Source organism: Pantherophis guttatus, chromosome 5 (genome assembly GCF_059756535.1).
Source record: "Pantherophis guttatus breed Tessera chromosome 5, ASM5975653v1, whole genome shotgun sequence".
Taxonomy (NCBI): Eukaryota; Metazoa; Chordata; class Lepidosauria; order Squamata; family Colubridae; genus Pantherophis; species Pantherophis guttatus.
In genome coordinates this window covers 21512119-21529492 of record NC_142067.1, presented here as the reverse complement: position 1 = coordinate 21529492, position 17374 = coordinate 21512119, and the positions used below count along the sequence as shown (strand labels likewise).

The window sequence follows — 17374 nt, the reverse complement described above, 5'->3', positions numbered from 1 at the left end:
AAGTTTGCTGCACAGTGGTGTTTAAAGTTTGTGAATCTTTTGAATATTCAATATTTCTGCATAAATATGACCTAAAATGGGATCTGTTATCATTCACCTAAGATCCTTGGGGTTAACAAAGTTACACATGCACAGTTAATATTAATATTTGGATAGTTTTCCTTTGCAGTAAGAAATCTGTTAATTGGAAATATTCTACAGGTTTTAATGGGCGTGTGATCACAGCTCTGGCATGAAAGTAACTGTGGTATTTAGCATGTCCAGGCTTAGGGCAGCTGAAGATCGTTTTAAAATGATTGCCTTGGGTGAATACAAGTAAAATGCTTTACATCATAATTTCCATCTTCATAACCTCTGAAATTAACATCTCAAGCTTGCTTTAATAAATATTCCACAATCAGTTCAACCGAATACAATTTTATGAGTAAGAAATTACCCAATGAAGAACACACACACTTTTAAGCTAATTAAAAACAAAATATAAATATTAGGTAAAGGTTCACCTCGCACATATATGCTAGTCGTTCCTGACTCTAGGGGGCGGTGCTCATCTCCGTTTCAAAGCTGAAGAACCAGCGCTGTCTGAAGACGTCTCTGTGGTCATGTGGCCGGCATGACTAAACAGCACATGGAACGCTGTTACCTTCCCACCAAAGGTGGTCCCTATTTTTCTACTTGCATTTTTTACGTGCTTTCGAACTGTTAGGTTGGCAGAAGCTGGGACAAGTAACGGGAGCTCACCCTGTTACGCAGCACTAGGGATTCGAACTGCTGAACTGCTGACCTTTTGATTGACAAGTTCAACGTCTTAGCCACTGAGCCACCGCGTCCCTATATATATAATATTGATATTAGCTGTATCAATAAAGGAGAATATTTGTAGCTCAGGGTTGAAATGAGGGGCCCTTGGTGCTCTCTGAGCTTGCTTGTTTTCTTGCAGATGTTTCATGAAACTAGCACTGATGATGTTACTAGTTTGGGTAATGAAACGCCTGCAAGAAAACAAGCATCAGGGTGCACCAAGGACTCCTTATTGGCTGTATAATTGTCAAAAAATCTCGTTTGAAATTTAATAACAAGAGTTTCAGAAGAGAATGTTACAAGGGTTGAGATGTCACCACAGATACTCTATTCCCCTTTTGCTGTTTTCCTAATCTCCAATGGCAGTTTAAGGCACCTTAATCTAAGGTATTAGGGAAGGTACAATCATTTCAGGTATTTATTCATTTGATTTAAATACTATATTTCTGCACTGGTACATGCCCAATCATGTACCAGTCACTGGTACATACTCCAATCTGCTAATTGTCCTAAATCAGAAGATGGAATCACATCTGAAAAGAAAATGGAACCCAATATAGAACAATATTTGCAAGTTGTAATGTACGCTTGAACAAGTCATATCAACAGGTTGGTCACTTTATTGTAAAGTTTGGAAACCATGCATGGTTCTTCACAGACCTGTATATGATATACAAAATAGTGACTCAAAGGGAAGCAAGTGATCCAGTTGTGATGTCACCTCATTGATATCTAGTATAGATTTGGCAGATCTGGCAGACTAGATGGGTATCCCCATCCTACCTCACTGTTCCATGTATTTGCCTCCCAAAGATGCACACCCAGTGGAAGAGGATATCCATCCCAGATGGATCCATTAAGGTTATATGATAGCTGCACTCCCCTGCTAGACAAGCTCAAGGTACAAGTCACCAAAGTACTCTTAGAACTGACCACAATCACTCTTTGACATATTTGTTATAGAGGTAGTCCTTGCTTAACATTTGTTTAACGATTGCTTAAAGTTATGATGGGACTGAAAAAAAGTGACTTATGACCCACTGGTGGGTTGCCCCCGGTTTGGACCGGTTCTATAGAAACGGTAGTAAAACCAGCGGGAGGCTCCGCCCACTGACCCTGACGTCATCAGAAGTGATCTGCGCATGCGCATGGGCGATCCCATTGCAAACCGGTAGTAAAGGTAAGTAGAACCCACCCTTTATGACCTGATTTTTGTACTTATGACCATTGCAACATCCCTACGATCATGTGATTACTATTTGCAGTCTTCCCTGCTGGCTTCCACCAAGCAAAGTCAATGGGGAACACACAACAGAAGGTTGCAAGTTGCAGTCTCACTTAACCACTGGGTGATTCGCTTCATGGACTCAATTGCAACTGTGCCATCATAGGTTGGCATGGTCACGTAATATTTCACTTAAAGACCACTTTGCCTAGTGACTGGATTGCCAGTCCAATTACAGTTGTTAAGTGAGAACTACTTATATTCCTATTGGCATCGGTCTAACACAAGGATTGCAATCTTTTGGGACCTGATAGCTTTCAACAGTTTTTTCATATATGCGAAAGGAAAAAGCTAGAACTCCCAAAACAGAAATAGAAAAAAAAAATGCTACTTAAGATTTAGCAACTTTAAAAAAGAGTTATTTCACCTCTAATTGTGGCCAGTCAGATATTTCTAAGAGATCCAGAAGATGGAATGAAAATATTGTATTAGAAGGCAAGGCTGTATTCACTACTGCCATTACTGGTGTGCTTGTGTGTATATCTATGTATACAAATAGTCTTCATTTAGCAACCATAATTGGTCATTAAGCAAGGTAGGTGCTAAGTGAAATCTTCACTGTGCTTATGATCTTATTTCAGCTTATGTTTTCCTTAGAACCGTGGTTAGAATGCAGTATTTGAAGTTAATTCTGCTGCCTGCCAGCAGTTCAATTCTGACCAGCTCAAGGTTGACTCAGACTTCCATCCTTACGAGGTCAATAAAATGAGGACCTAGATATGCTGACTCTTTACAATTTAGAGAGGACTATAAAAGCACTGTGAAATATAAATCTAAGTGCTATTGCTGATATTGCTACTGCTTTACAGAAATGCAAAGGTCATAAATGTGAGGTCACAAAGTTACTTTTGCATCACTGTTGTAACTGCAGTTCCTAAATAAGACAGTCAGTACACACACAAACAAACACACACACACTTATAGAAGGCAGTGAGGGGTAATAGTTAAAGTGCTGAATTAGGCACAGGGAGACCCAGGTATCCTTAAAAATTTTACAAATTTTTCAAAGCAAAATCTTAATGAATCAAATCACAAGACTGCCACCTACTGTTTACCAGCACAATATCCACATCAATGATTTATGCAAAGCTAGAAAGTAAACATTATTAAGCACCTATGGTTTCTACAAAATCAGACAGTAAAGGATTGTGCCATATAGCAAAAACTTCCTCATCTGCTATTATAATACCTGTAGTCTCAATGCACAAATCCTGACTGCGCACATGCGCACACACAAGCTACCATCTTAAGTTCCCTGAGAAGAAATCTTAAAGATCAGGATTTTTGATGCCCTAAAGCTCTAAAAATTTAAAAAAAATTCCTTTGTAAGGAGGGGAAAAGCAGGGGTTGGGAGAGATAATTCTCTTTCATAAGTTGTACAAATCTCTATAATCAGTGCTTTTCCACTGTCAGCCATTAAAGCGAAGAAAAATGAGTTGTGCTGCAAGTACCTGCCAATCTTTTTTTCAAACGCCCTCCCACCCCGCATTTAAAAATTTTAAGTTTTAAGCTTTAAATTGCATGAGATGCTTTAAAGTGGAGCTTCTACCAAAGTATTTTGTAAATTGTAGGCTCTGAACCTGCCTTTACATAAGCACATAGATTATCTGTCTCAGGGTGTCAAACTCGATTTTATTGAGGGATGCATCAAGGTTGTGTTTGACCTCGGAGGGCTGGGGGGGGCATGGGGTGTGTGTATGGCCATGGCCGGGGGGGGGGGGAGTGTGACATGGGACTCGTATCGGGGCATCTGTGGTGGCCAAGTGCGAAGGCCAGGACTTCCCCGAGACCCTCCCTCAGTCTCATTATAATCTCCTTCCTTCTTTTCCTTCCCTCTTCATTCTTCTTTCTTCTTCCTTCCCCTTTCCTTGTTTTTCCTTCCTTGCTCTCTTCCCATCTTTTTCTTTCTTTCCTCTTTCCCTTTCTCCTTTCCTGTCCCTTCTTGAATGCTCAAATACAAAAGGGGATATGTTCCTCTTTGTTTTTAGTTTGTTTTGCTAGCCCTCTGCCAGTGAAAACGAGACTTGCCCCTCCCGAGCTCCGTTTTTGCTCGCAGAGGCACCGCAGGCCGCCCCCATAGGTCAGATCTAAGTACCTTGCAGGCCGAATCCGGACCGCGGGTCTTGAGGTTGACACCCCTGATCTATCTGCATCAGACAGACCATGATAGAAAAAGAAATAATTAAGGGACTGCAGATGCAGGTAGAAAATGGTGCCTTGTGAATACTTGCATGCCGTGCAAAGGTGGCCATAGTATTAGTACAACTCTAAACATCTACAAATGTTTATGACCCTTCTTGATCCATTTTATCTAAAAACCCCAGAACAACCAGAAGGAACAGACAATTGACGGTGAACCAGTGGTGTGGGTTTCAAATTTTTTTACTACCGGTTCTGTGGGTGTGGCTTGGTGGGCGTGGCATGGCTTGGTGGGCATGGCAGGGGAAGGATACTATAAAATCTCCATTCCCATCCCACTCCAGGGGAAGGATACATTAAAATCTCCATTCCCTCCCCAATCCAGGGGAAGTTTACTGCAAAATCCCCATTTCCTCCCGATCAGCTGGGACTTGGGAAGCAGAGAATAGATGTGGGCGGGGCCAGTCAGAATTTTTACTACCGGTTCTCTGAACTACTCAAAATTTCTGCTATCAGTTCTCCAGAACTGGTCAGAACCTGCTGAAACCCACCTCTGCGGTGAACGTTTTATGGCTCTTGAAGGTTTTGAAAGCATTACGCGCTTAGTTTTGTGACCATTATTAAGCTGCTGAGTCTTCTTTTGAGGAGGAGCAAATTAAATTTTATTTTTTTTAAAAAAAATTAAGACAGTAAAACTGGAATAAACAAACAAAATTTTAAGAAACGGAGTGGAAAAAGACAGCATAGCATTAAATAAACAAATACAATTATATACAGAAAGTTAACTACACATCAGCAGCAAATTCTGATCATTTTTACTGCAAAGAACAACTTTCTCGTCAAAGAGATGTGCCAGGCAATACTCAGCTTGATGCACACACATTGATAACCTAAGACACCACTGCCTTGCATGAGACTTATTCATTCTGTGCCCATTTATCGCAATTATCCTAACCATGGAGCATCACTGCAGTGTATACATTGTGCTAAGCCAAAACCAAGAAACCCCCATTATGGTTTATCGTGCTATGTGAATCAATAAATTATTCTGCATCGGGACTAACCATTGGCTACTGAAAACCAAGATTTTTCTACGTTTGTAACTAGTCTGAAATTATGAGTTAACAAACTTTCTTTTTCAATCAGATTTACATCTTCTGCCATGGTTAAAGCCAAGTGAGGGTGAGAGGGAAGATCATGGCTATGAGATCAGAAGCATTACTTTTGTTACTGACTAAACTTACATGTTTCACTTTAGTGGGATTCACACCTTGTAAACTGACATAGTTTTTTTCTCTCTTAAAAATGTAATTCATAACTAAAAGTACAGTTGTTGTTAAGGGTCTATTAATATAGCTAGACGCAATGCTATATTTCATTGGAAGAAATACATTTTGTCCGTGGTTACATAATAAAGTTATACATCTTGTTTTACATCCACACACAAATGGAACTCTTTAAACAAGGTTATAGGATTATTGTGCATGTAAACTCAAAACAGCTGCCATTTTGTTATTCTCATAAATACAATATGACAACTTTAAAGGAGAGCATCTGGTTTATCCTGATTCAAGGCAGTAACATGTGAAGCCTGTAATCTAGATTAAAGAGTCATATGTGGCAGGGATTAAAATGGGACTGTACACATGCTTGGTGATTATTGGTAACCATGCATGTTGCACTATACAGTGAAAACCTGCAAACATGTTTATTTCCCAAACATATACCCAGAACCGCAACTGAAGGAGAATTGAACACAGATTGATTAAAATCCCTCCATTAAAAAATAAATTTAAGACACATCTGAGCCTCTTGTCTAAAAGTAAAAAAAGGAGAAGTCCCTGAGCTCCAAGTTAAGGTCAGCTGTACATGTTTGAACTGTTTCTTTTTGTTTAGTATCATATCAAAATAGTTTTGAGGTTTGGCCTGAATACCCTTCAAAAAACTTGAAGATTGTTATTGCTATCTAAAGAAAATGTCTGAGATCAAAGTCTACATCAGTGTTTCTCAACCGTGGCAACTTTTAAGATGTGTGGACTTCCAACATGACTGGATGAGGAATGCTGAGAGTTGAAGTCCACACAACTTAAAGGGTTGAACAACACTTGTCTAACATTGATCCTTGCTAATTAAGGAAGCATATTTTGCTTGACTATATAACCAATGTTTGGAATCAGTCTCCCATCAAGATCCATGGACTTTTTTGGGCATGGAAAGCACTAAAAACTTTTGATGCTTGAAGGATAAATCTGTACCTCAGTTGCAATAGATTTCTGATCCATGTTTTTTATGGAGGCAAGGAGAGCATTTTCAAGTAATAAAGTAAACTGTCAGGCCTTTCCCACCTCTCAGTTATGTGGGTAGGATGTTGAATTGCAATATTATACCATTATATTAACTGTTTCAGCCTGTAGTTTTTCTTCTTTTAGTAATTAAGTTGATGTAATAAAATACTGGAATAGAAAATAATATGTTAGCTATTTTTCTATGAGTGCATTGAATTGATACTAAAGAAACATAATTTTTAATGCCTACTGTAAGAATGGAATCATGGTAATAAAAGAACTGCAGGGAAAAAAGATAAATGGCACATTTCTAGTATGGATCTTAACAAGCACATTTTTTTAATATATAATCTTGAAGATTATTTTAGCATGCTATATCAATACAGCTAACATTTAAGTCTCCATGCAGAGTTAAAACATGGGGTTATGTGCTTTCTGACTTAACGTTGTTCAGCTATGATTTTGCGTTGAACGCCCTGATTGATCTTTGAAATCCCCGCATAGATACTAGAGGTTGATTTCCACAATAGCTTCAAAAGACTCCTCTCTATATTTAGCTTATTCTGGTTTCAGTGAGGTTGCTTTCTCTCAAACGTTGCATGCTTTCGGAATAAAATGGCATCCTTGAAATGATAAATGGCTATCACTTGATTTTTGTTAGCACAGTCTTAAACTGAAAACACACACATACACACACACAAATAAGCATGTGATATGTTGCTTTAAAATCTGTACCATAAATCAATTTGTTATTTTTTTTTAAAGTACAACAATTTTGTGTCAAAAGCATTTGCATTAATAATAAAATGCTCAATTGTGGTGCCTCACCCCACTTCCAAATGTCACTACTAATTCTGGATGTGCAGTCATTATATGCAGAGTATGCCTTCTATCACAATATTCAGGTTCAAATGAATGTCAATTCCTACCTGCCATATTCACTCCAAGAATCTAGCGCCTTTGAGACTACATAAATCTGCCTCAGATTGGTCCACTGTTTCTTAAATGATGGACATCAGCAAGATACTTGTTCAAGAATCATCTTTAATGTGAAACTGTTAGCATGCTAAGTATTTCTGCACTGCACTGAAGAAAACATATATCCAATAGTATATAACCTAAAAATGGGGCCAAGCAACAAGCAAATACAATTGTATAATTCTTATATGCAAATATAGGATTATACCAGAGGCATCAAGGAAAGATATCAGTATCCAAAATCAGGATGGCTCCCCTTCCTCTCATAAAAGGGACTTTGGTTGCCACCATCATCTGGACTGTTTTGACTCTAATACACTACTGGTTATGTGCTGGGACCCCCAACCTTTCCCTTTGCACTGGTGCCTGAAAAACCAACCCTTCAAACTCCAGGAATTCTCCACAACTGTCCTCCACAGAGCCCCAGAGAAGTAATGAGAGGCAAAAACTACTGTCTCTGAACCCCTTTCTATTTGTGCAAGGCAATTCTGGGTGACTACTTACAAAAGGCAAAATGCAGCTGCATCATTTGTGCTGAACTTGTCGGAGTTCTGCAGCAGCCATTCATATAGCTCACATCTGCACAAGAAATATTCCAGATGATGGGGAGCAATGATTGTAGGGACTGAAGAGAACAAAGTAAGGAATTCATTTACAGAATCGCAGGCATTTTTTATGCTGTAATCTGTTAATGAAGATACAGCAATCTCCAGCAGTGGATGTCAAATTATAGAATTTTGTCCCCCAAAGAGCTTTCTCGACACCTACCCATCTTTTCGATGCTAATTAAATCTGTTTTTATTTCTTCCAATTAAAATTGTCACGTTATATTGCTGTTAAGTTTTATAGGGCTGCTATACGCTATTTATTTTTGTTGCATTTGTTTTGTTTATTTTTGGATATGCCTTCCTGTGAATATACTGAAGAAAAGCATAAAGGATATTAACAACATAGGATAGATGTACGTTTTGAATTTAAGTAAAAATTCAAAGAAAAATTTGCAGTATGCATCCTATCCAAAGGCAAAAACCAAATGGATACATTTTCCCCTCTTGTGCTCTTATCTAAAATACACTGTATTTGTAAGTTCAAATTCAGAGAGTCACAAGGAAAGATACTAAGATTTTTTTTTTTAATAAGAGCAACCCAGAAAAGTAATTTTCACCAGCATTGATTCACATTACAGTACATCAATATTAACAGCATTCTCTTTTTTGTCTATTTTTGGTACATATGATGGAACCTTTCTAGATAACCTCATAAGGCATCAGTAACTAAGAGTAAAAAAACCTATTAGTTTACAATTTATTTAAAAAATTCGGAAATACACAGCAAGTCCTAAACTTTAGTAGTGCTATCCATACACAACTACCTGATTTCAGAACCCAGTTAAAAGCCCCAACTCTTTCAAGGAAGCTCTGCAACAGTGATGTTGTGCAATATGGATGTTGCTTACTATGACGCCTTCCCCACCCACCCACCCCGAATATTACACATGGCACATTCTCATTCAAATTTTGCAATGTAAAAAGTTACAAACATATCTAACCAAATAAATAATAATTAAAAATGAATGTGTTTGTTAAGTATTCTAAAACCACTATGCAGAATAATGGCCGTTTTCTCTCACAGATTATATACATGGTAATACCCAGCAAAGGGTACACTGCTACAAAACATGTTAAACAAAGAGTAAACTTGAAATGTTTTATTTTTTTTTTCCATAATAAAAATCTAGCAGCTTGACTAGCTAATGCTGTTGTGTTTCCTTGAATTTGGGAAGTGTTTAATCTATGTCTTCATCCAGTTCGTAATTGTCTTTATCATAAATATCTTTTACTAAAAGAACCCGTACAAGCATATTTTCCAAAGTATTGCGGTCCACTGAAGTGGAAGTATACCAAATGGGACTCTCCGAGGATACTGGGCAAGCTGGCTGCAAATAGAACAGGTCCATTCTCTGAGTGAGATTTGATGGGCTGAAAGGAACAAAACAAGAGCAAAATTAATAAGGGGAACATATTATTTTAAATATATGGTCACTGTAATAACCTCAGTTTAAAGCAGGGGTGTCAAACTCAAGGCCCGCGGGCCAGATCCGGCCTGTGTGGCCGGCCTTGAAATAGCAAAGGACCAGCCCGTGGTGCCTCTGGCAGCCAAAATGGGCCGCAGTGGAGCCCCTGCATCATTCTGCCAGCCAAAACGGAGCACAGGGGGCCTCACACGGTCCCCCCTCCCCCACCGTTAATAATAATAATAACTTTTATTTGTGGTCACAGACCAAAATACAAATATAATTGCAAAAGAACGTGGGGAAAGTAACATCATAAACAGTTGGCTACCTCCCCCACCGTTTTGGCTGGCAGGGTGCTGCAGGAAGCATCTGGAAGGGTGCTGCAGGAGGCACTCGGTCCAGAAAAGTTTAGCCATCACTGGTATAGGGCTTCCTGCCTGAGCAGGGGGTTGGAGTAGAAGACCTCCAAGGTCCCTTCCAACTGTGTTATTCTGTTATTTTACTTACAATGTTCTACTTATTAAAAACTTCCTAATGTGCCCAGTTTTCCCTATATTGGCTTCTTAGAATTAACACAAAAGTTCCTATAATAGCTGGTTTCAGGTGATCTGTGCCTGAACTGAAATATACTTGTTGCAAGTATTTTGGACTGTGTTATCGGGACTGATATGTGTATAAAACAAAAGATGCATATTTGTTCTGGCAAAAAGTTAAGGAGCAAAGGAAAACCAAGGACATAAATGACTGAGGAGAGGAGGCTGGAGGGATGCTGGGAACTCAGTAATGGTGTCTGTTGAGATGGGCATACAAGTCGGATGTAAGTTGCATATCACCGATGGCAGGGGCTGAGGGGTGGAGAGGGAAGGTGGGCCAAAGGCAGCGGTGAAATCCAGCCAGATCTATCCAGCTCGCGCAAACCAATAGCGCTGACGGCGGGAGGCTCTGCCCATCCGCCAGGACGTCATTACGTCCTGTTTTTGACCGTCTGTGCATGCGCAGAAGCGGCGCGCACGCTCCCATTCTCGAAGCAGTAGTGAAGGTAAGTGAATTTCACCGCTGGCCAAGGGGATACACTATCCTGGGACTTTGGAGGGAGAAGGTGCTAGGATAAGCAGGACAGAGGAAAGGGAAGATGCTGGGAGGATGGGAGAACAGTGCTGAGAGCTGCTATAGAGCTGAGGGGGTGATGTACTACAGCCTTACCCTTCTTGCCTAGTTTGAATTTTGTTTGCTCCAAAATCTGGAGGAACACCAGAGTATTGTAAGTTTTGGCCTGTTCAGCATGAAAGAGTTGCTAAGCATGAAACAGGTAACAAGATGTGTGAACATTTAGGACACTTTGTAAATCGGTTTGTTTAATACAATATATAAGAATGTTGGGAGATAAGATCATTTAGCAGAATTATTGCTGAATATGAGTGATGTTAAAATTAATATGTAGTTTTACGGTTTCTTTCCTTTGGAATGTTTTCGAGTGCCCATTGATAAAAATTGTAAAATCCAATGAAAAAAAAGTCCACATATAGACTCATATAGACACAGATACAATTAAAATCTTTTTTTTTTTTTTTTTTTTTAAAAAGTACCTCCTAGATAAATAGCATTCAAACATTTTCACAGGACATCTAGAAGGATCTGCGATGTTTTCCATTTGTTCAAATACTGGCTCATCGTCTTCATGCTTCCTTTTTCCAGTAGTAATTTTATCTTCTTTTTTTTAAAAAGGAAAATAGTACAATATTATTTTTGCTATTGATTTTATTTTAAATATATACATATTATATCACAAAGGGACTGAATTAAATTCAAGAACAACAGCTATAATGCTGTGACGTTGCAATCACTGTCTTACCTGAAAGGGAGATTCAGGACTATATTTTCAGTAATGTATCTTTTTTTTCAGTTAAGTATATGTTTTCAGCAACTTCATCGAAGTAATTTTAACTGTAGCTTTATCAAGGAAAAGATGAAAAACCTAAGTCCCAGTTCCAGTTATTTTCTTTTCCTGAATGAAGACTCTATCCACACAAGTATTTTATCTTACAGAATAAGCTGAGAATCTGGTTTTTTACATTTCATTTAAATTTGCTATTTAAACCAAATATATTATTCTAATTCATCAGTCTCTGTCCCAAAATTGACACACAATTCTGTTATCTCAGCCCTCAAAATCTAGTAATTAGTTACTTAGCTTACTTATCTTTAATTCCACCAATAGTTAAGGATGGCTTGTGGAACTAATTAGTCTATAATACCAAGCTATAACCACACAATATATTAAACCAAAACCAAACAAATCGCATATGACAAAGTATAATGTGTGCACCCAGTTAATATGAGGACAAGTAGACGTAAGATGAATGACATTTAAAGAATAAACAATAAGAGAAAAATAAGGTTATCTAATGAAATCAATAACCTTAAATTGCTATGGCCCAGCTACAGAAAAGGACAGATAAACCACATATAATAGATCCTGAATTTAATCTCTAGGTAGAGACTTCCAATCTGAAAACTGGAGAAATGTTGCCAGAAACACACACTCTCTCTCTCTCTCTCTCTCCCCCCCCGCTCTCTCTCTCTCTCTCTGTGTGTGTGTATGTGTGTGTGTGTGAGAGAGAGAGAGAGATCAATACTGAATCGATCTTGTATTATTTTACTTCCTTTCCAGAAGCTATGTAAAATAGAGACCTCTGCTTAAGATAGAGAGCAATGAATAACAGGAACAATCATATCCAAGTATCAGAAGCCCCAGTGTCTTTCTACAGTGTCTACTGGTTTTACAAGCAGTGTAACTTTGCCACTGGAACAAAAAGTTGCCATACCTTCATTATCTGTTCCACACAGAGAGGAAACCTGATATCTAAGACAAGCTTTGCTTTCCATCGTTAGAGGATTCTTCTTCCAATGTCTATAAACAGTTCCAAAGGAAAGTCTTAAGTGCTGCTCCACTGTTTTCAGACCAAAATACTTGGTGTTGAAGTAGAATAGTGTATTTAGAAGAGCAGCTGGAGAATGGGATCCCAGCTGTTTAATCTTCCAGAGATAGTCCTCCTCAACTCGAGAAAATATCGAACCTGACAGGTGAAAAAGGAAAGACTTATAAAGAAACAGACCTAAGCAAATCCAACACAAAAAAACCTAAGAAAATAAAAAAGAGGTTATATTAATCTGAAAAACATGTGAAATATTTAAGACCAAGTACCTTAGCCCAACAAATTAACTAAAGATTAAACTGTGCTTATAAACCCAACATTCTTTACATAGTTTATACCGATATTCTGGCGTGAATTGCTTAAGGATAAAGCCAAAGACAAAAAATATCAAAACAAGATAAATTACCATCTGGAAGTATGCTGGGCTGCCAGCTTCTGAGTATTTTATTTATTTCCTGCATAAATGTATGATAATTAGTATCCAAAAAGATATTATCTTCTCGATTGCTTCCATTCAGGTACTATAGAAGAAGAGGAACATAAAAGTTAGTATACTCAAACAAAGGAAGATTGCCAAACTGTTTTTGATCATTTGCATGCATATAAAAAAATAATTGCGTAAGAAAACAACCTTAGTTTAACTACTAATTGGCTTGATCTTTGTGAGGGATTTAGGATTCATTCAAGGAAGTAGGGAGTGATTTTTACACAGCCTCTCATTCTATTCCAAGGATCCTGCAGCCAGTCAATCTCAAAACACATGACTTGGAGAAGCCTTGTTTTAAAACTGGCCAGGGTTTGTTATAAACCATGATCCCTAGATAGTGTGCAATGAAAAGCTGAAATTCAAGGAGTGTATGACAGGGTAAATATGAGTTCTCCAGCCCATAGAACAGGGGTGTCAAACTCGCGTCATCACAGTGTGATCACATCATGTATCATGACGTTTCCCCCCTTTGCTAAACTGGGCATGGGCGTGGCCAGCACGTGACGCATCCGGCCCGCGGCCCACGAGTTTGACAGCCCTGCCATAGAAGAACAGAAGGAGAAAAAGTACATAAGCCTGGGACCTACTTCTGTTCATTCCAATTGATCTACATAACATTAAACCATGGCTTTGTCGAAAGTGTAAATGCAGCTAGTATTTCAACTGATAATTCTATGTTCTGTCAATCACACTTATTTGAAAAAAAAAATATAGCAACCACATGCAGATTATCTAATATTTAAATTACTCACTTCCTGAATCCCAAGACACAAATAATAGATACTGTCAGGTGCATAGTTTTCTCCGTTTGGTCTTCGGACTTCATTTACAAAGTGTGCCAGCCCAAAATTTAGCTCAGTAGAAGTATGTGATATAATATCTTCTTTCAATTTTACTGACTTTGCTGTAGTGGGAAATGTAGGGTATCATGTAATGCTGTCTCTTATTGATAAAATAAGATGAATCCAAAATAAAGGAAACATATTCAAATATTGCAAACATCACCATAAAAAACTCTTTCAGACATAAGACATATCGTAATGGCTTTTCAATTAAAATATTGATTTCTATGCTACGCTTAATGCTTAGTGACTTTGCAGTAATTGTCCGCATACAATGACCTGGTTTGACTGATCAGATTCTGAAGATGAAGACATAACATGCCCTTCACAACCCCATTATGAGCCACAGTGGCGCAGTGGTTAGAGTGCAGTACTGCAGGCTACTTCTGCTGATCACCGGCTGCCAGCAGTTTTGCAGATCCAATCTCACTAGGCTCAAGGTTGACTCAGCCTTCCCTCCTTCTGAGGTGGGTAAAATGAGGACCCAGATTGTTGGGGGCAATATGCTACTCTGTAAACCACTTAAAGAGGGCTGTAAAGCACTATGAAGCGGTATATATGTCTAAGTGCTATTGCTATTACAAAAACAAAATCTGAATCCATATCCAAGCTCTACTGATCTAGTTCCCCAAACATGACAAAACCTCTGAATTCAATCAACGATTCATTTATTAGGAGCACCAGCAGCCCTGGCAAAAAGTTTCTCTCTCATAGCAGGCTAACAAGTCTGTCTGGCAGGAAGATGAATAGTTGTCTGCCATATCTATTTATCTCCGCCCCCTGCCTTTTACCCCCGTAGCTAGGGTGAGGCTTCGCTAGCAGCGATGGCTCTTCCAGCCCAAGGATCGGCCCGCAGATTTCCACTGCTCTCCTCTACCTTCTGCGCATCTGCACGTCAGGCACTAGACCCAGCTGTTCCTACTCTTCCTCATCAGCCACCTCCAGACCAGGGGGTTGTTGACTCTTCATCTGAGGGCTGACAGGCGTCCCAGGCTCCACCTCTGTGTCTCTCTCTGATAGCTCCATTCCCTCTTCCCCCTCGGAGCTCTCAGGTTGCCTTGATGCTGATCCTGACTCCCATGCCTCCTCATCTGATTCAACTGCTGGAGGGGCCAGTGGCCAACATACCACAACATCTACAATCTTATCTGCTGGACATACTGTCTGTAAGTTTTAAACTAAAGATTTAAAGATACGTGAGATACTTACTTGATTTTAGCTCATCTAGTACCGACAGATCTTCCTCTAGGTTCCTAGCTTTTACCCAGTGTTTCCATGCATTTACACCATATGCATATTTGAAAGGAAAATTACACTCTGAGTTTTCAGAGCCATCATCTTGAGAATGGTATTCTGACACCGCTTTTCTCTTTAGTCCCTGCCATTGAAATAAGACTTTGTTTATTAACAGTTTAAATGATATTTTTTTCTTTTAAAGAAAGAGAAGTGAGATCCAAGTAGGCCATAGGCACCAACTATGAAACAGGCATTGGGAGTGAAGCCTGGGATTCTTAAATTAGTTGTGTTCATGAATGTATGCAAAAAGCAATGTGTCAGACCTGGAAGCCCTCTTTCTACCTTTGTGCCTTCAGGCTTGCCACAAATTCTACTGTGGGAAAATGGGAGGGGGGATTGTTTAGAGTGAAGAGGATATGTAGTCATAATAAAATCCTTTCTAGAAAGTCAAGACCGTTGTGCCCTGCAGCTGTGCTGAGAAGAATGAGGAGGTATCTTCTGTTCCGGAGGGTTCCTGATTGGCAGTGTGGTGGACATGTGAGTGAGGGGCAAGTCTTGAACTTTCTTTTGGGTGTGGAAAACCCGGAAGCTCTCAGATTCAGGTTTTCCCAGATGTGCCAATATGACATCTCTAATACAAGTTAGCTTTGAGGAACTTCAAGCCTCGGAGTATGATTTCGTTGGAGGTGTTACTTGGAACCCTGACACAATGTCTATTTCACAACATAAATTATGAAATTTGGAAAGACACACAGCATATAAAACAATACCAAGAAGCACAAGTCACCTGTCTCATTGCCCCTCAAGGTACAGTTATCCGACTCGCATCACAAGAAGACCCAATCAAAGAAGACACTAGTTATGTTTACCACTCTAATAACAATATAGATTATACCTTCTTTTTACTTCGAGGTCTTGGCTGTTCCTCGTATTCTTCTCCAAATACAGGCGGTAGCAAAAATTCATTCTCTGTGTCAAGTTCTTCTGTTGCTACATATATATAAAAGTGTAACCACCAAGGATAAATAAACATGCAGTCCAACATTTTGTACATATATTTATAAATGATGAATTATTTATTTTGCAATATATTTTACTCAGGATTCAAAGGTACTTTTAACAATTGTAGAAAACAATGAAAGCGAATATTCTAGTTATTTTAATTAACTTTGTATCAATTATATCGGACATACAGTCCATTTTTACTCATACACACACACACACACACATATACATACACATACATATATACATACATACACACATAACTTAAATTATTGGGTCTTTCAATATATAAAAATACTTTAATAACTGAATCCTCTTCAATTCAATTCTACTCTGTAGCCTACATAATGCAATTAAATACAGATATATGTGCGCGCGCATATACATACACATATATTTCCCGGCATTTGCCTATATGATCATTTGCATCTTTTTATGCATAGAACTTTTTTGCAAAAATGTTCCAAGTCAGTTTCCCTAAACTGGTTCCTTCCAGTAGTGAAATCCAATTTTTTTTACTACCGGTTCTGTGGGCATGGCTTGGTTGGCGTAGTGTGGCTTGGTGGGCGTGGCAGGGGAAGGATACTGCAAAATCTCCATTCCCACCCCACTCCTAGGGGAAGGATATTGCAAAATCTCCATTCCCACCCAACTCTGGGGCCAGCCAGAGGTGGTATTTGCCGTTTCTCCAAACTGCTCAAAATTTCCGCTACCAGTTCTCCAGAACCTGCTGGATTTCACCCCTGGTTCCTTCCCAAAGGTAATGCTGTTCTCAATCCTCCCCATGGACTTTATTTTGCCAAAACTGTCTGATAGTAACTGTCTGAATTCTTGTAAACTCAAACTTGTGTCATTCCTAATAATATCTAGCCACTTTCGTTTTCTGTAGTTATCTTTTATAATTGCCTTCAAGTTTTCCAAGCATCTCCATTGACTTGTTTTCTGTGCTCAAATACTGAAATTTTAGCTTCATTACTACATCTTTCATGGGCAGTCTGTTTTTAACTTCATGGAAGTATTGGTTTGTTTTTCTTGTGACTTAAAGCGTTTTCCTGGCAGGGTTGGGATGTTCTGAGTGTTTTTCAGTGTCATCTATCATGGCCTTGGAAGTGTGCTTTCTCTGTAGGAGCACCTGCCCTCTGGAATAAGATTCCCCTGGAGATTCAGATGGTCCCCACCTTACTGTGTTTTGAAGGCTTGGAAGACCTGGCTCTTCGCCAGGCCTTTGGTGAAGGTGAATGAAGGTCCCTTAAGATTGTGTGGTTTAATTTTTCTTTGTTCCCATATTTGTGCCTTGTGCAGAATCACTAGGAGTTGGGCAGCATATAAAATGAATAAATAAATAAAACCAATTTCCTGCAGCATT

At 38.9% G+C, this 17374-nt stretch overlaps 1 protein-coding gene across 27 annotated transcripts in view; it reads right to left on the bottom strand.

Annotated features, from left to right (window-relative positions):
• Positions 1–9194: 9194 nt before the first annotated feature.
• Positions 9195–17374, bottom strand: part of ZMYM2 (zinc finger MYM-type containing 2) — an 81655-nt gene continuing 73475 nt past the window's right edge. For all 27 annotated transcript variants that reach the window (XM_087894673.1, XM_087894666.1, XM_034409959.3 and 24 more), the window contains 7 exons: positions 15899–15993; positions 14977–15145; positions 13678–13829; positions 12845–12959; positions 12328–12579; positions 11089–11212; positions 9195–9467 (listed from right to left, as the gene is read on the bottom strand). In XM_087894673.1, coding sequence (XP_087750799.1) covers positions 9275–9467; positions 11089–11212; positions 12328–12579; positions 12845–12959; positions 13678–13829; positions 14977–15145; positions 15899–15993 — 1100 coding nt within the window. In that variant the 3' untranslated portion in view covers positions 9195–9274. The remainder of the gene's footprint in view (positions 9468–11088; positions 11213–12327; positions 12580–12844; positions 12960–13677; positions 13830–14976; positions 15146–15898; positions 15994–17374) is intronic.